Source organism: Momordica charantia (genome assembly GCF_013281855.1).
Source record: "Momordica charantia cultivar OHB3-1 chromosome 2 unlocalized genomic scaffold, Mcharantia_2.0 BLBB01000002.1, whole genome shotgun sequence".
In the NCBI taxonomy this organism is placed as follows: domain Eukaryota; kingdom Viridiplantae; phylum Streptophyta; class Magnoliopsida; order Cucurbitales; family Cucurbitaceae; genus Momordica; species Momordica charantia.
Window position 1 is genome coordinate 7,009,560 of NW_028275160.1, and position 26,456 is coordinate 7,036,015.

A 26,456-nucleotide genomic window follows, 5' to 3' on the forward strand; every position below is an offset into this window, starting at 1 on the left:
TTTGATATATGTATATATAGAGTTAAAAAGGGGAAGGAATTGAGAATTGAAAACTAGCAGCTAGGTGTCTCAGAGGGCCTATTCTATTAAAAGCTCACGTGGGATTGTTTAGTTGATTGTTATACACTCACTTCCTCATGTGTCCCAATTCTTGGTTGCAGTTGGTCCACATTTTCCAAGAAGAGGAATTATATGGTTGAAAAAATTAGCCAAGGCATGTTTTGGACCAAAAAAATATTCCAAGGAAAATAAACAGGAAACATATCCATGTGACAAGTTTACAATTTTCAACTACTTGAAATTTCATTAAACACAAAGAAGTTGCAGAAAATATTACTTGAAGTTTATGGTTTAAAATGAAAATAAAATAAAAATTCATTAGCTTCTACTTATCATCAGTTTTTGTCTCATATAACGAAATTAACATTGCAAAATACTGTTTTCCCTCTTGACAAACACAAGAAGATAAAAATTGTGAAAACTAATTCTGTGGCCTCCAGTGACAGAGTTATACTTTCCAAAGGTCCCCTGTAAAAAAGCAGAGTCTTCTGAAAGGTACACAGTCTCTAAGAAACCTACTAAGCTCAGTTCGATTAAGTACTAACTTAAGCTTCGGAGTATACATGACCGAACACTATAACTTATCCCATCTAAAGCTCACTTCAACTCGCTTGTCAACATGGCACCTTGTCTAGATTCCTGCATTAGGATGGATATGGAATTTTGTCAATTAGTTCAAACCAAGAGAATAACTTCCACAGAAATTTATAAATTTGCACATTGCAATCCAGTTTACCTTGAATATGCATGGAGTTTTATGCTTCAATATGCTTCTCAGTTTCTTTAGTGTTGTATAATGAATAATCTGGCAACAATTTTTCTTTGTTCCTTGGGGTGAAGGTTAGCATCAGAAACAAAGCAATGGAGAAAAGGCCATATAGAAATTGACACTGAATTTTTGTATTCTATCGATTCATTTCTGTTGGTAAATGCACCTTTCTATGCCACTCATTTACAGGAAAGAAGGGCATTCCATTCTACAACAATCTAGTAAGAGTTAAAAAAACCACATGAGTCAGAAACAACCAGAGAAGGTTGTCAAAAATGGCAGCTCGCGCTTTGCGGTTCATCATTCAAGATACTTGCAATCTAGAAGTGAGATCAATAAAGGCATCTTCTTTGCAAGGAATTGTTAGGCCCCCTTGAGGATGATGGAAGCCAAACTCTTCCTCTGCGTGGCTGAGCAGTTGCTGGAACGATGGATGGTTCAAGTAAGATATCGGAACCACGAACCGTTTCCTTTGGATCTCTCCCACATAAACTGCCACATGGCTTTTTGGAACATCCATCTGGTTTTTGGTGAAACTTGACTGCATCTTTAAAATTTGTTTGGCATGTGGAACCAAAGATAGCAACCGAATCCCCATTTGCTCAATCAGAAGGTCTGATTGTTATAGAGCTAACTAGAAGAGAATGTAGTACTTGAAATGAGTTAAGTTTGGTGTTTGAAGGCTCATTTTGATGTTTGTATATATACAGTTTCTGTAGGAAGTGTTATGCTGGTGATTGTGACCTTTCCAGTGGCTAAGTGGGGTATTGACGTCTGGTGGTTGGGTATATTTGGGAATACCCCTTCACATGGCTTTGCCCAATTCTTGGAAAGGGCCACCAATTTCAAATTTTATTATTTTTCTCCTATCTTTGTTTTTATGTCAGTCATTTTTCTAAAATGAAAAAATAAGTACCAAGTGCCCCCACATGTCCAATAAGAACCAAAAAGTGTCCAATATGTGCTAATAGATATACTAATACAGGAACATGTTTATGCATTCAGTTTCTTGATTACTTCAGATACGAGTATTTCCATATAGGAAGATCAAAATGTCCATACCATTACCAAAACGCTTAATTTGCAAGGCCATCATAATCTCCATAACAGAAACATTACTGCTAACAAAACATCATAATATCCATGGACTTGAATTTATCAGAGTATGGCATTTGGTCTTCATAGGAAAAACATTACCGCTAACAAAACACATTAACTTGAATTCATTAAGTGATCAGAGATACTTGTGGACGCCACCCGAATACCCCGGGCAGAATACAAGCAATAGTGGCATTCTTCAAATGTTATCAACTTACGCATCTCGGGTTTACACCAGTCCACATCTCTTGGAAGGTTTTCAAGACGTATGAGGATGGACAACAATTTATTAGATTGCAAGCTGTGACTCTCATAACCCTCTTATGCCATGAAGTAGTTTCTGTCTTAAATATTTTTACTTCACAATGCATTTCTTTGTGGAATGTATGATCTCTTGGTCAAAATTTCCTTCTCGATAGAAATCATTTATGCTTCATCTGGCTTCACTTTCAACATTCATCTTCTCCTCTGTACAATGTACAATGCCCTCAATCATTTGCTGCGATTCAGTCTGGTATTCAGATATCGGAGTGGCAAAATCTAGCTCTATAATGTAGTCAACCAAACTAAGTAAACACCATCTCCATACTGATCATTAGGAGCATCAAATGGCAACCATAATTTTGTTCCAGCATATCAGCTTATGATTCTTATCTTTTTCCTCAACTGAAGAAACGTCTACCTATATCTTGTACAACGCTTCGGCTTTCCCCCTTGACTTTGTAAATTCACCAGCTGTAAACAATTTTACAGAATTTGGACAAAATATATGTAGCTGGCTGCTCAGCCTTCAAGCAAATCTAACTAACAGTTCTCTTCTTCTGAACCCAAATAATGATACCAGCTGTGGAATTCAGGAGGTCACTAAGATGATCAATCTAAATATATGGCAAGACCATGCAACCTCTTTCAACTCCATTGATCCTTGGTCGAAAATCTGCAATTTTTCTGCTATGAAAATTTACAACTCATTCCATGTCTTGGCCAAATTCCTACTTGAGAGATCAAATAGCTCTTGCTCGCTTCCATAGACTCTGTACAATATCATAAGGGGAAAAGAAAAGAAAACAGATGAGAATTCTCAAGAAGAGAATATGCAGCTTGTGAATCCAATCTCAATGACTCTTATAATATCAGCATGAGATTCTACTAACATAGCACACCGGGAAAACGAAATGAGTGGAGAAAATAGACATGAACAGACCAATCTAGACAAAGATGGCTCATAAAAATAGATAAATCGAAACTATAGAGAAACATTATGTACACCTCTTATTGCACACAAGCAAACATGTATTTGAGCAATCCTGAATGATAAACCACTAAGATTATATAGCATGCTCGAGGCAATTATTTTCACTATGTCCGGAAGAGTAGTTTACAAAGACTTGAAGTTCATGTATTGTATGATTAGTCTTTTATCAACAAGATTTTTTCCGGTTTCAGTATCCACTGATATAGATTTTATCTCTGCATCAGATTAGATAGGCAGCCCATGACCAATAATGAAAGCTTGTCACGTGGGTCTGTCGACCGTCATCAATTGATCTTCCGTGACATGGCATTTGGTTTTGAAGTTTTATAGACCTCTTAGTATGATTGTAATTCATTGGAACAAGTGGGACGGCTCTGCAGTAGTTAGGACGAGACAGGATGAAGTTTGTGTATTCACACCAAATGAGCAACTCCATGTGAGCATTGATGAAGTAGGCCCTCTTAGACACCTACCTGATACTGTTTTCTTCTCACCACTTCTCCATTCTGAATCCATAAATACAGATCAAAAAACTTCAATCTCCACAACTCAAATTTCAAATAGATCCTCCTTCAAGTACTACACTTCCCAACTTCGAGATCTGCATCAAGCAGAAAGCCTTTAAAAATTAGATATGGGAATCAGACTACCTTCACTTCTCAATGCCAAGCAAGTTCTAAAAATGCACACTGTTTCTTATAGAGGCCAATGTGGTGTTCCCAAAGGCCATATTGCAGTATATGTGGGAGATATTGAAAGGAAGCGATTTGTAGTTCCAATATCATACTTGAACCATCCTTCTTTTTCTGCTTTGCTCAAGAGTGCTGAAGAAGAATTTGGATTCAAACATCCAACTGGAGGTTTGACAATTCCTTGCGGAGAAGATGTCTTCATCAATCTCACATCCAGGCTTCAAACTTCCTGAAAGAGAGAAGAAAAACAGTCCAGCCAGTTTTGCCAGATTCCTCCATTTTTCTCCCGTTGAGAGTAGAAAATTAATGTGTAGTTAGTTTCTACATGTAAATGATGAGAAGCGGAAACATTGAAATCGAAATATAAAGTCACCTTTCTTATAAAAACATCTGTGTGCCTTCATGAATTTTTGTTTGTCTAAATTCTTCACGTTTTTCCTTTCCGTTTCCGTACAATGTTACTTCTGATATATCTGAGCACAAAACTTCTTTCTTCGAGAGGTGAAAACTAGAAATGTTTCCACTGCTTGTCGATGATGCTCCCAAGAGATGTAACTACTGTAGAGATTGTGATAATCAAAAAATTAGAAAGGTTCTAATTAAACGACAACCATTTGCTTTAGGAATCATCATATATTGATGAAAGAGATGAACAGTTTTTGCATAAACTTTTGTTTCTCATACTTCCCAACATGGCCTTACATGAAAACTCATACTTGTCATCATTCAAATCCAAAGCCCATAATCCTATGCATCCATTTGATATTCATTGATAATAATCATAGTTTACTGCTTTATATTAATGAAAACAGAAATTATATTCTTCTGGATCCTGTGAGAGTCCTAAAGTTGGAGGGAGATAGGTGCAAGTATAAGGTGGAGGTAGGTGAAAGGAAATAAAATAGACAAATATACATAGCTACATTTTATTAATCATATATTAGTTACAGTTTCAGCATAATTCCATTGATTCACATTCTGAAAGGCCTTGTTCTTGGAATGCCTAAAACATTTTAGTACTAGTTTACAAATAAGTCAAGGAACAAAAAGAATGTTAAAACTCGGTGAGTTTCTACATCGCTCTTCATTCTCTAAGAAACTTGGAATCCAGAAGTGAGATGGATGATGGCATCCTCCTTGCAAGGAATTGTAAGACCCCCATGAGGATGTTGGAAACCAAACTCTTCCCCAGCATATTTAAGCAGCTGTTGGAATGAAGGATGATTCAAGTATGATATTGGAACCACAAACCGTTTCCTTTGCATCTCTCCCACGTAAATGGCTACTTGACCTTTTGGAACATATGACTGGTTTTTTATGAAACCTGATGGCACTTTAAGAAATTTCTTGGCAAAAAGAATCCGGAATGGCAAATAAATCCCCATTACTAAGCTTGTTAGTTCAATTGGTGCAGAAACAATTCAAAGAGAAAGTAGTAAATGAATATGTTTGAGTTTAGTTTGTTGTTTACTTGATGTCCATATTTATAGTATTGAGGAAAATAGTTTTGCTGGTGGCCAATGCTTTTCCAATGGGCATTTTGAGACTGGAGGTTGGGTATCTAAGAGGACTATTCGGGATTTGCTCAACTTGGAAAAGAATTTTCACCTCTCTCTCCTAGTTGTATGCAAATTCATTGTCTAACCCAGCAACCAAGCTTGGCTAGCTGAACTGAATGCTCAAAAAAATAACGCGTTTGATAAGAACACGATACCAATGGGATCACCCTTCACAGAGGTAGAAATGATACTTCATTGGCACAATGAGCAGGAGGTTGAATATGGACAAGACAGATACCAAATACATTGGATTATAAATCGAAGGAGACATAAGCCAAGTACATAGTACATCATGGAGAATCGTTGAGATGCCAAGACAAATCATTTAATATGAATCTAATCATGTTTTTTTCTTATAAATGTAGAAGTTTCATCTACTTGAAACAACTTGTATAGCTAGAACCAGCTGTATATTGGTGTGGGAAAGATGACGTTGGATAGAATTATGATGTGAACACTGCCATTTTCTTTCAATAATCATTAATCTATCTTCCTAAACACCTTGATGTGCCAAAATCATTCATTTATTTTCACAAACACCTTAATGTAGGATGTATCAAGAATGATATTTGAACGAAAAAGTGCTTCCTTTGGAATTCTCCAACATAGACTGCAATTGTGACCTTTGGGGACATCAGCTTGATTTTAGTTGTAGGAACCAGCCTGCATCATGAGGATGTGTTTAGCATTGGGGAAAATTGAAGGCAAAGGGATCTCATGTCTAAATTTGTTTTGAGAGAAAGAATGACAAGTGACTTAGAATAGGTTAAAAGAGGGAGAAGGAAGTGAGAATGAAGACATTTTAAAATTATGGTCAGATTTTTATCTTGTATAACTAACTATTGGAAAGGGAAACTAGAACTTCTGTGAGTTATTAGAACTTTTCTGAGTTATATTTCAAATTATAATCAGACTTTATCTTGCATAACTGTGATAAAAGACATTTCCCCCTCTTTGAATACATTGAAAAAGAAAAAGTATAGATCAAGAAGTCTATGACCAGAAACGTTCTTTTGTTTCTTAGTTCACCTTGGGCAGAAAACCTAAAGTTTGGACTGCATCTGCAATCCTGGACTTATCAAACAAAACCTAACAACTGAAAATTGTACTGATAGATTAAAATCAGATAAACTTCAAAAAATGGATGTAGTCCGTTGACATCTAAGAATCACAAAATGTTTATATATTGATAAGCCATGTTTTAATCTTTGGACTTTTTCTTATAACACTAATGATTTTTCACCATATTTGCTATAAACAGATCTGACTTTTCCAACCTCAACAGGAATATGGTTAACGGACAACATATTCACTAAAGAGTTGGAACCGTGGAAGGATGTGGATGTGTTTATTAAATCAACCAAGGGATTCGAAGTTTCAACAGAAACTAAGAGAAGCGTAGTAATCCGTTTCTCTTTGGATATGTTTAATGTTTGAAGTTTGCTTTTGGTATATAATAATAAATCTAGCAACAATTTTTATTTCTTTCCAACAGCTCGGATTAGCCATCACAGATAGATCACCAACAAATAAGCTATAAGAAATTCATGCTGAATTGATATATTTTTCATTAATCCTGTTGGTAAATGTACCTTTACAATGCGACTCATTTACAGGAAGGAATGTTTCCCACTCTACAACACTCTAGCCTGTGTCAAAAAGTAAACGAGTTGAAAAAAAACAAGAAACGTTTGTCAAAAATGGCAGACTGCGCTTTGCTCTTCATTCTTCAAGATGCAATCTAGAAGTGAGATCAATGAAGGCATCCTCTTTGCAAGGAATTGTTAGACCCCCCTGTGGATGATGGAATCCAAACTCTTCCTCAGCATGGCTGAGTAGTTGTTGGAATGATGGATGGTTTAAGTAAGATATCGGAACCACGAACCGTTTCCTTTGGATCTCTCCCACATAAACTGCCACATGACCCTTTGGCACATCCAAATGATTTTTGGTGAAACCTGACTGCATCTTTAGGATGTGCTTGGCATGAGGAACCAAGGAAAGCAATCGGATCCCCATTTTCTCACGATGAAACACTGCTAGAAAGGTTTAAAGCTCTGATTGGTATAGAACCAACTGGAAGAGAAATCAACACTTGAACTGAGTTGAATTTGGCGTTTCAAGGCTCATTTGATGTTCATATTTATAGAGATTTTGAAGAAAGAGTGATGTTGAAGATTGGAAATGTTCAAATGACCAAGTGGGGTATTGAAGTCTGATGGTTAGGTATTTGAGTAGACCCCTTCACATGGTTTTGTTCACCTTAGAAAAGTCGCACCAATTTCCCTCTCTCACCCTCCACATTCTTGCAGTTTACACCACAAAGTTCCATTTTCATTAGCCAAGTTGTTCAATTATCACAAGTCAAATCATTGTCCAAGCTTTTCATTCTGAATTTATTGTTTACAGACAGTGTATTACATAGAAAATGGGAGAACAGATCGTCCATTTGATTATCTTTCCACGAAAGAGCCACTGGCTACGTCATTGGACTCAATGTCTTGGTCAAAGGACCCCATAAGCCATATATGTGTCAGATTTTAGACCATATCACTTATTGGTTTTCATGAAGGAGGACTAAAAGTCTAGGTCAAAGTACATAATTGAGTCAAAATTGTCTATTCTTAGAGGCATAAATCTTTGACGAAGTTCTATGATCATATGAGAATTGCCTAGTCAGGCAGAAGAAGGTTTCTCGTATGATCATCCAACAGGGTGGCATCACAATACCATTCAACCAAGACAAATTTTGTGAACTCACTCTTGGCATACTTGATCAAATGATTGGAGGCTAGAAAATATCAAAAAGCACAAATTTGAGACCAGATAGTCGCAGACTGAATAGAGGTCCCATCATCATGGGATGCAAGAATAATTGGTTGTGTCAAAGAAGTCCTCTGTCCTGCAAAAGGGCTATTTCTCATTGAAATGAAGTCCCAGTAGGCATTGAGATTCAAGAGATGTAGAATATCATGAACAATAAGTTTGAAAGGACTTGGACTCAAACACCAAACATAGAGAAAGATAGACCGTTTACGGTTTCTTGAGGGTCCTTTTTATATATAAAAAAAAGCATCAAATCTCTTACACCTTTTACAGATTGCTTCAATCCATTTAAGGACCTTTCAGATTGCTGCAATTATTTTAAGTAGTTTGCTCTTGTGTCTTCTTAATAACAGTAGCCGCACTGCCTCATATTGCATTCCTTTGTGAAATGTATAATATGCTGATCAAATTCCCTTCCGATTGAAAATGATTGATGCTTCATCTGGCTTCCTGTTCAACATTCATTTCCTCTGTACAATGTATAACCCTTTACTATTTCCCACAAATCAGTCTTGCCTTTTGTAATTGGATTGGTTAAAATCCGGATCTGGTGATAAATATATCCCAACTTAGCATTTCCTACTATCTGAGATTTGAGAGTGCTCAGTGAACACTTTCTACATACTGATCATTAGGAACAGAAAATGGTATCCATCCAGCTTAGCTTTTTCCTCAAATCAAGAATCTCCTTTCTCACATACAATGCTTCTGCTTTCTCCCTCCAATACTTACCAGCTAAACGAATTGACAAAAATTTGACAAAAACATATGTAGCTGCTCAGCCTTTAAGCAAATATAACCAACACTTAACAACTCTTTTTTCTGGACCGAAATAAAGACACGAACCTTGGAATGCAGGAGGGCATTGATATGATCAATCTTAATCCAGAGCATGACGATGCAACTGCTTTCAAGTCTGTTAATCCTAGGTCAAAAATCTGAGATTCCTGCTATGTTTGTTTCCAAAACATTCCATGTCTTGACCGAATCCCTACTTGAGCAACAAAATACTAAACGAGCAGCTGGTTTAAGAGTGAAACTTGAATCATGAACTACCTCTCTGGTTTTCCCCAACAATAACTCTTGGCTTCTTCCATAGACTTCGAAGTAACATAAACTTGAGAAGGCCACCTGATCTTTTGGTACCCCATAAGGTGGAAAAAACGTAAAAATAAAAAGAATTTCCCAGGACACGAGAAACAGAACAGAAAATATGCAGCTTGTGAATACAATCTTATTGGCTCGTTATATAGTACCAGCATCATCATGAGATGCTACTAACAAAATATACCAGGAAAGCGAAACAAGTGGAGAAAAGGTACATGGATAGACCAATTTCAACAAAGATAGTTGAAGAGCGAGGACATGAATTTGACTCCTTATAATAGATAAGTCAGAACTATGGAGAAATATTATACGCATCTCTATTACACACAAGCAAACATGTATTAGACAATCCTAAATGATAAAAAACCTCTAAGATCATAGCATGCTTGAGACAAGTATTATTCTTGTTCCCGAAAGAAAATTTACAAGTGGACTGGCATCTCATTTATTTTTTGATTAGTCTATTATCAATGAAAATTTATTCTTGTTTTGGTACCCTCTAGTATATGATCGATGATGAAAGCTTGGTCATATGGGCCTGTCATTAGTTGATCTCCCAGGACATTGCATATGGTTTTCAAGCTTTCTTGACCCCTTATTTTGGACTATAACTACACCTCACTGAAACGAGTGGGGCTGCTCACCAGTAGTTAGGGCACATGATGAAGTGCGTCTATTCATACCGAATAAGCAACCCATGTGAGCATTGATGAAGTAGGCCCTCTTGGAAACCTACTTGATACTATTTTCTTCTCACACTTCTCCATTCTGAGTCCATAAATACAGATCAAATAAACTCCAATCTCCACAACTCAAATTTCAAACAGAGCGTCATTCAAGTTCTACTCTTCCCAAATTTTAGATCTGCAAAGCAAGCAGAAACCCTTCCAAATTTAGACATGGGAATCAGACTACCTTCACTTCTCCTCAATGCCAAGCAAGTTGTCAAGATGCATACCGTTTCTTCAAGAAACCAATGTGGTGTTCCCAAAGGCCATATTGCAGTCTATGTGGGAGATATGGAAAGAAAACGCTTTGTAGTTCCAATATCATACTTGAACCATCCTTCTTTTTCTGCTTTGCTCAAGAGTTCTGAAGAAGAATTTGGATTCAAACATCCAACTGGAGGTCTGACAATCCCTTGCAGAGAAGATGTCTTCATCAATCTCACATCCAAGCTACAAACTTCCTGAAAGAGAGAAAAAAATCAATCCTCCACACAGTTTTGCCAGATTCCCTCCAATTTTCTCCCGTAGTTAGGAGTAGAATATCAATGTATAGTCAGATCTACATGTGGATGATAAGTAGTGGAAAGGAGATACATAAAGCTGTAAACATAAAAATGGAAATAGACAGTCACATTTTCTTATACGAACACCGTGCCCATTCATGAATTTTGATTCACCTAAATTCCTTGTGTTTTCCTTTCCTTTTTCATGCAATGTTACTAGATATATCTGAGCTCAAAACTTTTTCTTGGATAAATGAATGATCGTGAAAATTCTCAATGCTTTCATTGTCCTCTAATGAGCAATGATGCTCATTAGAGATGTAAAGGGATCTAGAGTTTTGTATAAAATTTCATCTTTTTTAATCTTTCCTGAATCCCACTTATGTGAAAACCAAATCTTAATTGAAACCAAAAGCCCCTTACCGTAGGCATCCATTTGATATTCATAGTTTTACTGTTTCAATTAATAACGACTGTTTCAGTGCAACACTAAATCATGCAACTATTCTATGCTCTCTGCTTATTCGGTCAGATGTCAATGGCAAGAAAATGTTTGGGAGACATGACATAGAATTTATCTGTCCCTGAAAGGAGGGGTCTGTATAGTATTTAAATACGCCACAAAAACATATTATAAAAGAAATAGCCGCATTTCTTTTGATCATATATTAGTTAAAGTTTCAGAATCTCAGTGCCATTCATTAACATTCTGGAAGGAATTGTTCTAGGATTTCCTACAACATTTTAGTACAAGTTCAGATATGATTCAATAAACAGAAAAAGAAAAGTCATCTAAACTTGGTGAATTTTCCTTCCTCTTCATATTAAGAGACTTGCAATCTAGAAGTGAGATCAAGAAATACATCCTCTTTGCAAGGAATTGTTAGACCACCTTGAGGATGATGAAATCCAAACTCTTCCTCAGCGTGTTTAAGCAGCTGTTGGAATGCAGGATGATTCAAATATGATATGGGAATCACAAACCGTTTTCTTTGCATCTCTCCCACATAAACTGCTACATGACCTTTTGGAACATATAACTGATTTCTGGGGAAACCTGAATGAACTTCTAGAAGTTTCTTGACATGAAGAAACCAGAATGGCAAATAAATGCCCATTATTAACCTTGCTTGTTAAATGTTTGAAGTTGATTGGTGAAGAACCAAAGAGAATGTAGCAAATGAATGTCTTTGAGTTCAGTTTGGTGTTTGAAAACTAACTTAATGTCCATATTTATAGCCTTGAAGAAAATAGTTTTGCAGGTGGCAGGTGCTTTTCCAGTGCACTTGGGGATCTGACAGCACTACTCAGGATTTGCCACAACTGGGAAAAGATTTTACACCTCTCTTTCTTGGTTGTGCGTTCTGCCATCCCAGTTGTTTGATTGAAGTCATTATCTTATCCAACAACCAATCTTGGTTAACAGAACTGGATCCTTGAACAAAGAATTATCTACATGGGAAAAGAAAGAACATGGTATCAGTGAGATTTGCTCTCACTGCAAGAGAAACTGTTTCACTGACGCAGTGCCCTGGTTGGATTGGGACAAGGATGGTACCAAGTGCATTGAATTATAACCAAAGAATCGTGGAGCCTCACTGAGATGCCAAGAAGAACTATTTGAATAAGGGTGTAATCATGTTTTTCTTTGTGAAATTTAGTGGTTGAATCAACTTTAAACAGCTTCTGTAGCTGGAACCAGCTGTCAACCAATGCAAAGGAAGTTGGATAAAATGATGATATTGGAACTTCCCTTTTCCTAAACACCTTGACGTGTCAAAATCCTATTTTCTAGCTTTTTCTGACACGGTCACAGTTGTCGGCAATTGAAATTAGAAGTTATATATATATATATATATGTACTTTTTTTTTTTACTTGGTTATTTCCAAAAGTTTCTCCTACCTGAGTATTAGGTAAAATGGGCGCCTCACTTCTTACACTTCAATGAGCAAAGCTTTCTGCTCAAGTATTTTCAGATATCTTATTTCCTAACATGATGATAAAACACAAGGAACTTATCTCAAAACTGTTGCTTCTACTACTCGGTAGCTTTGTCAATACAACTCATGCAAACTAAAATGTACGAGAAGATAAACGATTGACATCCTTTTCTATCTCTCATTTACATGAACGGACTATTTAGTTGTTAAAGTATTTCTAAAAGATTAAATTTATCAGGATCCACTGGCTTGAAGTTATGAGTTTAGTGATGATTTAACATAGTATCAAATCGAAGATCAAACTCTGTAATGTCATTTTCTCTTCCTTTAATATTGATAATCACTTGGTGGTCTTATGATAATTTCCAAGCCCATGAGTCAAGGAAATGTTAAAGAATCAATAAAAAATTAAATTTTCCATAACATGTCAGCCTAAGATTTTGGATTTTAGTGGTGATTTAACACTAGTATTCTACTTTGACTAAATTAAAAAGAAAAAGGATACTTGGTCAAATTTCAAGAACTCTGCAGTCTTGAAATGAGATCATTAGATACAGCAACTATGAACCCAAGTTTTGATTCCTGGAGACTGTTGTCAAGTTCATCAAATACAGCTTTTGGCAATAGAATGCATATTTGCAGAAATTCATATGGAGACAACAGCTTGCTTTTTTTTTCAAAAGGTTTCGTAACTTAGCATAGGTATGATATGATTTTCTATTTCTTCTTTCAGTTGCAGGATCATCATTTTGGGGATAAAGCATCAATTCCTCCGCACTTACCTTTTATTTTCCCTCTCTTTGTAGTACCCTTCAATTTAGGAGAGAAAATTCACATGCATAGGAGGTAATAAAAAGTTTTAAAAGTATTGTGTGTTATCATAATATATTTTTTGCACAAATTTTCCAATAAAAGTATAAATGAATTTTCAGAAGAAAATTTGAACTTCCTAAGATACATTTTAAATTATATCAAGAATTAAAGTTGTATAAGCAATCAAAATGACGTTTCCCTTCTTAAATACATGATAAAAAGAGAACTTTAGTTTAAGAAGCCAGTGACCAAAATATTTTTGGCTCCATATAATTCACCTAGAGCATAATCTACAACAACCAAATGTTTTGACTGCATCTTCAAACCTGGATCAAACAAATCCCAACAACCTAATGTGGAGCGCCTCAATGCCGCTAAATCTAAAACTTCGCAATAGTGTGCTCTTTTCGATCTTTTTGCTAATTATTCACCTAGTTTAATTTGTATGAATTGGGAGGCTTTTATAACTCCTCTATAGTTTTCGGTTCTTTTGTCTCTTTTCTTTGTTTTCTTTTTCTTTCCCTTTTCACTCCTTTCGATTCGAAGTTTGATTAATAATTTTGTTTGAATCATCTATCAACGAAAAGTTCGAATCTTGTTTTAGAAAAGAAGATTTCTACCGAATGGGCTTGCGAATGAGGCTATGTAGATGCTATAACAGGTGCTGCAGCATCAGAGACGGTGGCAGCAGACTCTTTAGTAAGCCTAGAGATAGCATACATTTTTAACAATTCCAGTGTTCCTCTTTCTTTCATTAAGCGATGTAAGAGGGACGCTGGTCTTCGCAAGAAAACAGAGGGCGAGAGATACTCACAGAGCGCGCACGAGAGAAAAGCGGAAGGAGGGCGTTATCGAGCAGCAGTTTACAAGCTTAGCCGAGAGCTTCTTCAAGCCACTATCCTGATTCCTGCATGCACGAGGTAAAAATAAAGTTACGAGGGAAAGAAAAAACAAAAAAAAAAAGGCTTCATCGTGATCGTCTCGCGCATAAGAGGGTATTTTCAGCTATCAAAGGCGAGAAGTGAAAGAAGAGTCCCATGAAAACGAAAAACAATAGAACAAAATCAGAAAAAATGGCGGCAGGAGTCTTTCTTTGTGCAATTAACTACTAAAGTTGCGAGATTGAAAGGTCCAGAATCGGCGGAAGAGGCAATAAGATGTGGGGTAGGGTTTGAAGGAGAGAGTCGAAGAAGGAAAAGGAAGCGTCTTCGGTTTCAAATAGAAAGAGAAGAGGCAAACGAAAAAACAGCCACAACAAATCAAAACTCTTCAGGTTGGGAACTTTTCGATCCTCAAGACCCACCATCTTGATTCTCCAAACTTCAGCAAAACTAAAACTAATTTATCCTAAGATTTTTCCCTGAGTGAGTGTGTTTACTCTTAATCCTTCTCGCTTAGATCCGTTAATTGACCCTAAAACCAAGATCATGCATTGAAATTTGTGATTTTTATCATCATAACAAGTCCATGACTTGGTGGATATGACCCTGTACAATTTGTACAACAAAAAGATTGGGGAAAGAGGGTAACTTGAACAAAGTGAATTTACATGAGCGCCAACATTCACAATCAACACACTCGATTACTGGGCAGTTCATAACTTTGCATTTACCCATCCCATTCTTTTGGATAAATTTGATACTTTTAAGTTTCGATATAATATTCAGATGATTTGTTGATATATGATTATTTAGCAACAAATTTTATATGTTCCCCAGAGCCCAGAATAGTTGTAACAGATGGAGAAGAAAAGAATAAGCTAGAAATTGACGCTGAATTCGTCTATTGTTTTGATTCAGTTTGTTAGTAAATGCACCTCTACTATGCCACTCACTTACAGGAAAGAAGGAAGGTGCTCATTCTACTACATCCTAGAGTAAACCAAAAGGCAAGTTAGGAAAAAAGCAGAAAGTTTTTTCCGTCAAAAATGGCACATGGTCCTCTTGTCTTCATCCTTCAAGAAACTTGCAATCTAGAAGTGAGAACAATAAAGGCATCTTCTTTGCAAGGAATTGTTAGGCCTCCCTGTGGATGATGGAAGCCGAACTCTTCCTCTGCGTGGCTGAGCAGTTGCTGGAATGATGGATGGTTTAAGTAAGATATCGGAACCACAAACCGCTTCCTTTGAATTTCTCCCACGTAAACTGCCACATGACCTTTTGGAACATCCAACTGGCTTTTGGTAAAACCTGACTGTATCTTCAGGAGTTGCTTGGCATGAGGAACCAAAGATAGCAATCTAATCCCCATTTGTTTGAGATGGTCTGAAGTTTTGATCAGATTGGTAAAGAACCAGATAGAAGAGGAAGTCGCAGTTGAATAGTTTTGAGTTGTATTTGGTTCTTGGAGGCTTATGAGAGGTTTATATTTATAGAGTTTCTGAAGACAAAGCTGTTACTGATGAGTGGTACTTCTCCAATGGCTAAGTAGGGAATTGGAGTCTGGTGGTTGGGTATTTGAGTGGCCCCTCTCACATGGCTTTGCTTAATTCAGAAAAACTCATCCAATTCTCTCCTCAGCCTCCACACATATTCTGTGGTCTGTATTTGTTTGTATTCACAAGCTTCTGTTTTGCTGGCAAAGTTGGTCCCTTCATCACAAGCCACTGTTGAAGCACGTTAGTTGTTTCACTGAATTAAATGATTCAACATACTAAGATAAAGTGAATCACATTGAAAATGGAAGAATAAAATATCCTTGTGATTGCCTTTCTATGGAACAGCCAATTTCTAATTTAATGAACTCGACGTCCTGCTGATGTAGCTAGGACATGAACTTTTAGTAGAATGACAATGATGGATAAGCTATGACAATGAAATCACCTTCTTTTTAATAAGACATTGCAAAAACTCTGGCACAGGCACAGCAGTCAGAATACTGAGCACCTCAGCAATAAAAACCAATATCATTTTTTCTACTTGGAAAGTATGTAAGATTTGCAATCTTACCTTAAAATCTTTACGCTCATACGATGCTTTCTCCTCTGTCCTGTCCAAATTCTGAACTGTCTGTAATCAGGTGATCTCTTTCTTTAACGTATGAGATTGGTCCTTAGCATACTTTTTCAGCACTAAAAAATGATTATCATATATGTAAGAAGATTGTAACTTTAATTTAAGAATCATCTCCAGAATTATCTGCTTAATATTAGCTGACAATTTCTGAATCAGTCCTAGTTTCTTTCTTTTTTCCCCCCTTCCTAATACCTTCTATTTGAAGGACATCACAACACAAAAGGAATTAAGAAACTTGTATTCAGTTTCACATTCGTGACATATATATGATGTATACATAAAGGAGACCCCATTGCTTACTGATGTTAATGTCATAACCTTTTATTGAATAAATCAGGCATAAACCTTTTCAAATACATAAAATTCAGATGTCCAAGAAGATAATGTAATAAAAAATTGATTATTGTGATCTATTTTAGATGTGTAGCATACTTCTTTAGTTGAATTCAATCACTCTTGATGAAGTGATGCTTTAAGGATGTAGAGGCCAGAGATAAGTTCAGCATTGGCAATCATCTTCCCCAAATCCAAATCCTGAAAGGACGTTCATTAGGATAGAATTTTGCAACACACTTTTTTTATCTTGAGAAAGTTTAGGTATAGGCATAAGGTTACAATCCAAGTTAGGAACATACGAGACATACTAGAGAATTGAGGTACTAGAGATAAGAACTCACCCAACCCTTACTACTTTTGATAAAGAGCTATCAGCTATTCTTTTAGTGCAATTTTCATGACAAGGTTTATAGTTTGTTAATATATAGAGGTTACCTGTCATGGCTTCTGAAACTATCATCCATGGAGATTCATTGCCTTATTGAAAATTTTCTGGTGAAACTTCATCCTGAAACCCTTTTTTCAGTATTGGAACGATCCTCGGTGGGAATGGCTGTGGTTTGATATGCTTTCCCTTTGCTTTTCCATGAATCTCCTAACAAGTATCCTTGGTGTGCCCAACTTTCTCGCAATGCTGGCACCATGGTCTTCCTTTCCTTCGTTGATTTTCAGTTGTATTGTGCTTTCTTCTCTGCGTACTTCAGCAAACACTTCTCTAATATTACGCATAGTGTTAGTAGCAAGAATTCTTCTTCTTACCTCATCTAGATCTTTGTTTAGGCCAAGCAAGAATTTGAAAATCTGCTTCTTTTCAATAATCTTCTGATACATGGCAGCATCAGTTGGGCATTTCCATTCCTTTGTTTCATATAGGTCTAACTGTTGCCAATATCGAACCAATGGACTCAAGTATTCAGCGACAAGTTGATCACCTTGGCGAAAGTCATGGAGAATTCTTTCAATTTTGAAAAATTCAGCCATGTTCTCTAGGTCTGAAAAAGTCTCTTTTGCAGCCTTCCAGATATCTTTTGCTGTATGATAAAGGAGAAATTTTTTTCCTATTTCGTTATTCATGGAGTTTACAAGCCAGCACATTACCATACTGTTCAAATTTTGACTTTAGGATCCGTGGCCTGAGGTTGAGTAGCCACACCGGTGATCTAATCATCTTTTCCCTCACCACAAATGAACATCTTCACTGATTGGAACCATTGCAGATAGTTTTTTCCGTTCAACTGATGCCCAGTAATCGGGAAAATTGCGTCGTCGGAAAAATCAGAGCTATGTTCCGTCATTTGGGTTGCTGCTGGTGCGGACCTTGTTTCCAGTACCACTAACAAATCAAAAGTTTCAGTTCATTATAACTCTTTTTTGTTTAGTTCTTGGGGATTTGCTGACAGCTGAAACTCTACTCATTTGTCTAATTTCAGTTGGCTAAATCTTGCAGTTTTATAAGGATGGTTTCACTTAGCTAAATCTTGCAGTTTTACTGGTTCATTACTGAACATATGAAGATTTGTCCCCCACATTGCAAGAAAAAAGTGGAAACACAAGTTTTTGTCGATGAAAATTTTAACTCAGTTGCAATTGCAACTCATATTTGTCACTTTACATGTAAAAAGTTTCCTTTACAGTGATAATCAATTGTGTATCGTATCGACAGAAATGAAAAGAGAAGTTGTCAAAACTGTGAAGAGGGATTTCCTCTTTGTTCTCCATCTTTCATGAGATATGCAGTCGCCAAATTTTGTTCAGTTCCATCCAAGCGTAGCTCAACGAGTCAAGCATCGTCTACTAATCTAGAAGTGACATCAATGAAGGCTTCTTCTTTGCAGGGAATGGTCAAACCTCCTGCTGGATGGTTGAATCCAAATTCTTCTTCAGCTCTACTGAGCAACTTTACAAATGAAGGGTGATTCAAGTAGGAAATTGGAACCAAAAACCGCTTTCTCTGGTTTTCTCCCACGTACACCGCAATATGGCCTTTGGGAATATTGGACTGACATCTTGATGAAACGAACTGCATCTTTAGAATTTGCTTGGCAGTGAGGAGAACGGAAGGCAGACGAATTCCCATGTCGAAATGGAATCGAATTGAGAACAAAGAAGAGCTTTGATTGACTGAGCTCTTGATATGGATCTGGAAATGGTAAATTGAAACTACTTGAATGAGAATATGTGACAGATTTGAGTTGAGGATCAGTTGTTTATTTGGTGTGTATATATAGGAGGAGGAAGGGGAGGAGATAAGAACAAAAGAGTGGCAGATAGGTGTAAAGCCAACCTGCTTCGTCAAATATTCACATGGGCTGCTTTAGTGGTTGAAGTACACTCATTTTCAAACTTGATCCAACTTCTGCTACTCGGGACCCACTTGTCCTAGTAAATGAACTCATATTCAAACAAATACATCTGGCTGAAATTTTGAGAAAATGACTTGAGTCAAGTTGAAATTTTAGACTACTTCAAAATATGTGGTGTATATCATGGTGGATATTCCAGCATCATCAGCAGATAAGGACATACATGTCTCATGGATGTTTATAATCTTAGAGGCTTGTCATTAATGTGGTTCTAGTATCTGTTTCCTGCTGAGTATATTAGTGGGCAAAGTGATTCTCTACATACAAAAATCCATTCCCCAACTATCATACGATCTCAATTCTCATTTATATATAGAGATCCATTTCCCATTTGAACGAAGTCTCAGAAGGCATAAAAAGAGGCAGAAAGAACGTGGAAAAATGATATCTTACCGGAACATAAACTCAACACCATTGACTCATAAACAATTGGTCCATCTTTGGCTTTAGGAGATTGCCAACTACCTATAAAAATTCTGCTAAGATAATGCTATTTGGTACATTCACTTGTATGTAGAGCCATAAATAAGCCATATCTCTCATTAGAACGAAGTTCCAGAAGGCATCAAAAGAACCAGAAAGAACATGAGAAATGATGTATGCCTGAACATAAACTCGGCACCATTCACCCATAAGCCATTGGTTCTTGTTTGGGTTTGGAAGATTGCAAACTGAGGATTCTATGGTTTATATTCACCTAAGTGGACTGAAAAACTTCTCTTTGTAACGATTCTGTCTTTCTGTCGTTGAGCCTAATGATCGCTGCAAGATTGCCACTTTTGCAGCTTGGAAGGCAATGGAAAAGAGATCAAGTACCTCATCATTCTCTAATAATGAATTAAAGTCTTTAATCATTTCCCTTTTCACATGAAGTCTTCAGAAATTAAAATGCTTTAATTATTGTTCAACTGAAGTTCCTCCCTCACGTGTGAGTTCAACCATGCTTAAGTGAACTTCCAGTGAGTTTCCTTAAGTTTTGACTCGGTGCCTCATTGGTTTCATGCAAAAAGTTTTAAGTGAGCTGAAAATTGTGCCATATTTAACGAAAGTTGATTGATGGTTTTTTTCCCTATGTCCATCATCCTTCATTCTAGGAGGGAATTCTTATGTCACTTCATCGAAAAATTATTATCAAATTTGTAAAATATCGAAGACCGTAAGTCTAATTCATAAACTGCCTCACGAATTCTCCGCATAATGTTAACTGGCAGTCTCTAAATCTAGTACTTGGTTTCTTTTCTTTTTTTTCCTCTCTTACTGCCATTGTTTTCTATCCAAGCTGACAGCACAACAAATGAATTGAGAAAAAACAAATTCTGATTAGTGGCACATATAGGATGTATGCATGTAAAGATACTCAATTTCTTACAGATCAAAAGTTTCAGTTGGTTATAACTCTCGGTTGCTTATGAAGGCAGCAGAAGGTTTTAAATCTCTAATTTGTGTAATTACATTGTTAAGTCTCTCTTCATTATTAGAGGAAGTTGATATGATACTTCATCAGTAAGGTTCTTTTTTGCAAGAAAATTTTACTTCCGTTGCAACAGATATTTGTCATTGCTACTGTTTTCTTCTTTTCCCTATCTACAAGTTTATCAGGATTCTTCCAATTAGCTAAATCTTGTAATTTCAATGGTAATTATTGAACATATGAAGATTGGTCCACACGGCAAAGAAAAAAGTGGAAACCTTGCCGATTAGGTTATTTGAAAATCACTAGGCAGATGAAACACAAGTTTTGGTGGATGAAAAATTTAATTAAATTGCAGCTCATATGTGTCACTTTACAGTGATATTCAACTCCGTCTCCTATAGACAAAAATGAAACCAGAAGTTGTCAAAACTGTGAAGAGGACTTCCTCTTCGTTCTTGATCTTTCATGAGATATGCAGTCTAGAAGTGACATCAATGAAGGCTTCTTCTTTGCAGGGAATGGTTAAACCTCCTGCTGGATGGTTGAATCCAAACTCTTCTTCAGCTCTACTGAGCAACTTTACAAATGAAGGGTGATTCAAGTAGGAAATCGGAACCAAAAACCTCTTTCTCTGGTTTTCTCCCACGTACACCGCAATATGGCCTTTGGGAATATTGGACTGACATCTTGATGAAACGAACTGCGTCTTTAGAATTTGCTTGGCAGTGAGGAGAGCGGAAGGCAGACGAATTCCAATGTTGAAATTTGATTGAAGTGAGAACAAAGAAGAGCTTTGATTGACTGAGCTCTTGATATTGACCTGGAAATGGTAAAGTGAACTACTTGAATGAGAATATGTGAGAGATTTGAGTTGGAGACTATATGTTTACTTGGTGTGTATATATAGGAGGGGAGAAAGGAAAGGAGATAAGAACAAAAGAATAGCAGATGGGTGTCCAAGCCAACCTGCTTCATCAAATACTCACATGGGTTGCTCAAATGAATGAAGTACACTCATTTTCAAATTTGATCCAACTTCTGGTACTCAGGTCCCACTTGTACCAACAAATGAAGCCATATTCCAAAAAAATACATCTGGCTGAAAATTTGAGAAAAGAACTAGAATCTAGTTGAAAATTTGGACACTTCAAAATATGTGCTGTATATGATGGTGGATATTCCAACATCATCAGCAGATAAGGACATAAATGTCTCATGGATGTTTGTAATCTTAGAGGCTTGTCATTAAGGTGGCCCTAATATATGTTTCCTCCTGTGTGATACTAAGCAGAGTGGTTCTCAACATACAACAATCCATTTCCCAACTAACCGCTTTCGCTTTCGCTCATTTGAACGAAGTCTCAGAAGGCATAAAAAAAAAGAAAATATGATACATGACAGAACATAAACTCGGTGCCATGGCCGATTTTGGAAGATTGCAAACTTCGTTTAGAAGTTCTTTTTTTGAGAATGTTACAGGCTAAAAAATAACTCTAGATTTTTTCTCTCTGTTCTGTAATGAGCCTAAGTGATCACTGCAAGATTGCAACTCTTGCAGCTTGGAAGGCAATGGAAAGGATATCAAGTACTTCATCATTCTCTAGTAATGAAGTGAATTCTTTAATTATTTCCCTTTCACATAAAGTCTTCAGAATTTAAAATGCTTTGATCATTGTTACACTGAAGTTCTACCCCACGTAGTTCAACTGTGCTTAAAGGAATTCCCAGTGAGTTTCCTCTAAATTTTGTCTCGATGCTTCATTGGTTTCGCGCGAAAAAATTTAATTAAAGAAGAAGATTTTGCCATATTTGAATAAAGTTGATTATCCTTCAGTCTAGAAGGGAATTCTGATGGCACTTAGCTTTTATCTCTATTTATCCATCATCTAGTTTTCAATAACAAAAAATGCCCATGTTGTAAAATTGGTTCCTATTCTGTTCTCTCTCTTCAAATGATGGAAATGGATCTGCCTCCTAAATGCATGGAATTTGGTTCTGAAAATAGCAAAAAGCCTACTTTGTCAGACTAAGAAAAAACTTGTACATAATTTCACATTAGTGACACATTGAGGATGAGTACATATAAAGAGACACCATTGTTTACAGATCAAAAGTTTCAGTTCATTAAAATCATCAATGAGGTTTTGTTTTGCAAGATGAAAAACTGTTACTTTAATTGCAACTGATATTTGTCATTGATGTTCAAGTGGCTTTGTAATTCTCCACCCTTTCTAATCTAATCATCTACATATAAAACTTCCTTTATTGTGACATTCAACTCTATCTCCCATGGACAAAAAAATTGGAAAAAATGTTGTCAAACTGTAAGCAGGATTGCACTTTGTTCTTTCTATGGAGTATGCAGTCCAGGAGTGACATCAACGAAGGCTTCTTCTTTGCAGGGAATGGTCAAACCTCCTGTAGGATGGTTGAATCCAAACTCTTCTTCAGCCCTACCGAGCAAGTCTACAAATAAAGGATGGTTCAAGTAAGAAACTGGAACCAAAAACCGCTTCCTCTGAATTTCTCCGATGTACACTGCAACATGACCTTTGGGAACATTGGACCGACATCTCGCAGAAACAGATTGTGTTCTGAGAATTTGCTTGGCACTAAAGAGAACAGAATGTAGACGAATTCCCATGTCTAAATTCGATTAAAGAAAGAAAACAATGGACTTTTTGAATTGTTGAGCTCTTGATGTGGATCTGGCAATGGTGAATGAGAATATGTGAGAAGATTTGTGTTGGAGACGGGCTGTTTATTTGATATGTATATATAGGAGAAAGGAGAGGAGATAAGAACAACAGAACAGAGGATAGGTGTCTGAGACAACCTGCTTCAGCAAATATTCACATGGGTTGCTCAAGTGGTTGAAGACTTGAAATACAGTCACTTTCAAATTTTATCCAACTTCTGGTACTCTGGACCCACTTGTCCCAATAAAATGAAGTCATATTCAAACATATTCATCTGGCTGAAAATATAAGTAGGTATTGAGAAAAGGACTATAGAACTAGAATCAAGTTGAAATATTGGACCTCTAAAAAAATATGTGGTATATATCGTGGTGGATATTGCAACATTATCAGCAGAAATGGACATAAATGTCTCGTGGACGTTCATAATCTCAGAGACTTGTCATTAAGGTGGTTCTAATATATGTTTCCCGCCATCGGGTGGCAACTTATTGCCTGAGCTAGGTAGTACTAGCAGCCTCAGCAAAGGATATCGTAATTATGGCGAATATGTTTTTCTTGTTTGCCACATATCTGGAAAATAAACTAGCAAGAACATGTGAAATTAGCCCAAGGAACGATCGAGGATTGAAGATCTGGAATAACGACTGAAGACCATTAGACAACCTGGAAATAGCAATAGGCAAGCAATGCTAAAAGCTTCTTTTACCAAAATTCCATTTCCCAACGAACTATTTACTTGTTTTGCAATAACGATTTGTTTATCATAACATCTCAATCCTCATTTGGATCAAGAGCCATCAAAGAGCTACTGCTCATTGTCATTGGAATGAAGTCTCAGAAGGCATCAACAGAATCAGAAAGAACATGAACCCAACACCCGTGACGAATAAGCCATATCCATGTTTAGGTTTAGGTTTAGGCGATTACCAACTCTGCCTATTAAGAGTTCTTCTTCGAGAATGCTATGTTCTTAGCCACTTTAGTGAACTAAAAAACTTATTCTTTGTCACGGTTTTGTCTTTCTGTTCTATATGAAGCCTAAATGATCCCTGAAAGATTTCTACTTGTGCAGCTTAGAAGGCAGTTAAAAAGATATCAAGTATCTTTTCATTCTCTATTAATTGTTCGCATACACAAAGTCTGCAAACCATTTTGCAATTTAGATAAGAAAGAATATTATTCGTTACCATGGATGTAATCATTCTCACTCTGGGAATGCGACAGATCATGTTATTAGATTCTGAGTTGTAAATTTGCCTGTGCCTTCTATTGCTTTTGGTAAGCTGTAGAGTTATTAATGGAACTTCAACTTGATTTCAGCTGTTAGACTGTAAGGACCAGCCTCATTCTCGTTACAGTATTTTTCACATCAATTATTTTTCTCAGACACGAAGACAGAAGGATACGGAGCGGAGATAGAACGAGCAAGACAGAGGTATTGAATGGTGAAAGTAAAATTTTGAGGATCTATAGACTACAGAATAAGCAACATAGAAGTTGATACTGAATTGTTTCTGTATATATGTTTTTATCTAGTTCTGTTTGTAAATGCTTCTTTACAATGCCACTCATTTACAGGCAGGACAGCGCTTCATTCCAATACATTCTCTTGCAAGTCAAAAAGCAAGTGAATCTGGAAAAAGGCCAGAAAAAGATATGTCAAAAATGGCTGATTGCCCTCTATTCTTCATCCTTCAAGATACTTGCAGTCTAGAAGTGAGTTCAGTAAATGTATCTTATTTTCAAGGAATTGTTAGGCCCCCCTGCGGATGATGGAAGCCAAACTCTTCCTCTGCGTAGCCGAGCAGTTGCTGGAACGACGGATGGTTTAAGTAAGATATCGGAACCACGAACCGTTTCCTTTGAATCTCTCCCACATGAACTGCCACATGACCTTTTGGAACATCCAACTGGTTCTTGGTAAGACCTGACTGCATCTTCAGCACTTGCTTGGCATGAGGAACCAAAGATAGCAATCTAATCCCCATTGTTTGAGATGAAAGACTGTGGAAAGATCTGAAGTTTTTATCAGATTTGTACAGAGCCAACTAGAAGAGAGTCAGAGCTGAATTTGGTGTTTGAAGGCTCATATCATGTTTATGCTTATAGAGTATGAAGAAATGGGCATTGAGGTGAGAAGTGCTTATCCAGTAGCTAAGTGGGGCATTGGAGTCTGGTGGTTGGGGATTTGAGCAGACCCTTCCACATGGCTTTGCCTAACTAATAAAAGCTGATCCAACTTTACACAATATTCTGTGGTTTGAATTTGTTTGTATCACAAATCTCTGTTTTGTCAACCCATTGTCCAAGCATGCTTGTTGTTACACAGATTAATTGGTTCAAGATAGAATGTATTACACTGAAAATGGAAGTATAAAATATCCATGCTGGCTATGGTTATGGCTATACCTTTCGATGGAAGAGCAAAATCTCCCAGCAATCTCAAGTTCAGAGTAAACCATCTCTGCAGCGAACTCGTATTCTGGAAATCCATCGGGGCCTTTTTACTAAGTCTATCTCTCGAAGATGATAGAGGCTCAATTATCGTTGCGTTGCACAAGACATTGCGGAAATGCGACTCTAACAGCTGGGTTTCGAGAGGGCTATATCGATCTTGGAAATAGGGAAAGAAAGGGAGGAAGGAAGGCAACATCTACCTGCACAAGCTTGATCGGGAGGATCCGAAATAACATATCATTCTCAAAATCACCTCCCTTTCATTAATCATGTCTGGTAAATTAGAAAATTTATTTTAAAAAAATCTCAAAATCACTTCAAATTGGTTTGGAATGTGCATTTTGAATACGTATATGATAATTACCGCTGAGCTATGCTCGCTTTGGCAGGGGTGTATTTTATTTTCTTAATTCTAAATTTAATACTTATATTTATTTGTTGTTCTGATTTCTTTCTTTCATTTCAATATGACATATTTACCCTATATGATAGCTTAAATTTCTATTTACTAAGCATTTTTTACGCTATACAATGTAATTTAAAAAAAAAAGAATCAGGACGGGCACCACTGAGACAACACTCCTGTACATACATATACTCTCTCAATTTACCATTTTGATCAGTAATATATTATTTTATTCTATGCGTTGTTTATCTTTATCATATGTTTTTTTCCTTAAACTAAAGGGAAATCGGTTCAACCATAAAAATTAATCTAAGCCAATTGTTTACTAGAAGTATTATGGTTCGATTCTTAATTATGGAAAAACCTGAACCAAACTGGGTGCTCATCAGATATTAGGGTTTTCGGATCTATGC

At 36.6% G+C, this 26,456-nt stretch overlaps 2 protein-coding genes and 9 pseudogenes across 7 annotated transcripts; 2 read left to right on the forward strand and 9 right to left on the reverse strand.

Moving 5' to 3' along the window:
* Positions 1 to 152: 152 nt before the first annotated feature.
* LOC111015449 (auxin-responsive protein SAUR21 pseudogene) lies at positions 153 to 3,002 on the reverse strand (annotated as a pseudogene). The gene is made up of 2 exons (XR_015789202.1): positions 797 to 3,002; positions 153 to 699 (listed from the first exon to the last, which is right to left on the reverse strand). The product of XR_015789202.1 is annotated as an auxin-responsive protein SAUR21 pseudogene (transcript).
* A 134-nt stretch (positions 3,003 to 3,136) lies between these two features.
* LOC111015444 (auxin-responsive protein SAUR23) lies at positions 3,137 to 7,782 on the reverse strand. 3 transcript variants are annotated; one of them, XM_088120513.1, is made up of 4 exons: positions 7,026 to 7,781; positions 5,974 to 6,096; positions 3,970 to 4,432; positions 3,137 to 3,783 (listed from the first exon to the last, which is right to left on the reverse strand). In XM_088120513.1, the coding sequence occupies exon 1, from the start codon at positions 7,450 to 7,452 to the stop codon at positions 7,156 to 7,158; it is 297 nt and encodes a 98-aa protein (XP_087976639.1). In that variant the 5' UTR covers positions 7,453 to 7,781; the 3' UTR covers positions 3,137 to 3,783; positions 3,970 to 4,432; positions 5,974 to 6,096; positions 7,026 to 7,155. The 3 variants fall into 3 exon arrangements, with proteins under 3 accessions (XP_087976639.1, XP_087976638.1, XP_022146161.1); XM_088120512.1 differs by having other exon boundaries at positions 3,137 to 4,432; XM_022290469.2 differs by lacking the exon at positions 5,974 to 6,096 and having other exon boundaries at positions 3,137 to 4,432; positions 7,026 to 7,782.
* LOC111015455 (auxin-responsive protein SAUR21 pseudogene) lies at positions 3,817 to 4,107 on the forward strand (annotated as a pseudogene).
* On the reverse strand, positions 4,777 to 5,974 carry LOC148212741 (auxin-responsive protein SAUR20 pseudogene; annotated as a pseudogene).
* Positions 7,783 to 9,644: 1,862 nt separating the features above from the next.
* LOC148212742 (auxin-responsive protein SAUR21 pseudogene) lies at positions 9,645 to 14,258 on the reverse strand (annotated as a pseudogene). Its single transcript, XR_015789200.1, has 2 exons — positions 14,166 to 14,258; positions 9,645 to 13,677 (listed from the first exon to the last, which is right to left on the reverse strand). The product of XR_015789200.1 is annotated as an auxin-responsive protein SAUR21 pseudogene (transcript).
* Positions 9,645 to 16,421, reverse strand: LOC111015448 (auxin-responsive protein SAUR24). 2 transcript variants are annotated; one of them, XR_015789201.1, is made up of 4 exons: positions 16,300 to 16,421; positions 15,190 to 15,956; positions 14,166 to 14,258; positions 9,645 to 10,555 (listed from the first exon to the last, which is right to left on the reverse strand). XR_015789201.1 is itself a non-coding variant. In XM_088120515.1 (2 exons), exon 2 carries the CDS (start codon positions 15,599 to 15,601, stop codon positions 15,308 to 15,310), a length of 294 nt encoding a protein of 97 aa, XP_087976641.1. In that variant the 5' UTR covers positions 15,602 to 15,956; positions 16,300 to 16,421; the 3' UTR covers positions 15,107 to 15,307. The 2 variants fall into 2 exon arrangements, 1 of the variants encoding a protein (XP_087976641.1); XM_088120515.1 differs by lacking the exons at positions 9,645 to 10,555; positions 14,166 to 14,258 and having other exon boundaries at positions 15,107 to 15,956.
* On the forward strand, positions 10,266 to 10,559 carry LOC111015410 (auxin-responsive protein SAUR21 pseudogene; annotated as a pseudogene).
* A 1,824-nt stretch (positions 16,422 to 18,245) lies between the features above and the next one.
* On the reverse strand, positions 18,246 to 18,906 carry LOC111015445 (auxin-responsive protein SAUR23 pseudogene; annotated as a pseudogene).
* Positions 18,907 to 20,597: 1,691 nt separating this feature from the next.
* On the reverse strand, positions 20,598 to 21,496 carry LOC111015411 (auxin-responsive protein SAUR23 pseudogene; annotated as a pseudogene).
* LOC111015454 (auxin-responsive protein SAUR23 pseudogene) lies at positions 21,355 to 24,610 on the reverse strand (annotated as a pseudogene).
* A 52-nt stretch (positions 24,611 to 24,662) lies between these two features.
* Positions 24,663 to 26,228, reverse strand: LOC148212743 (auxin-responsive protein SAUR24 pseudogene; annotated as a pseudogene).
* Between the last annotated feature and the right edge of the window lie 228 nt (positions 26,229 to 26,456).

Coding starts and splice junctions, on each gene's coding strand:
- LOC111015448 (XM_088120515.1), bottom strand. CDS start 15,601: ATGGGGATTAGATTGCTATCTTTGGTTCCTCATGCCAAGCAACTCCTG.
- LOC111015444 (XM_022290469.2), bottom strand. CDS start 7,452: ATGGGGATCCGATTGCTTTCCTTGGTTCCTCATGCCAAGCACATCCTA.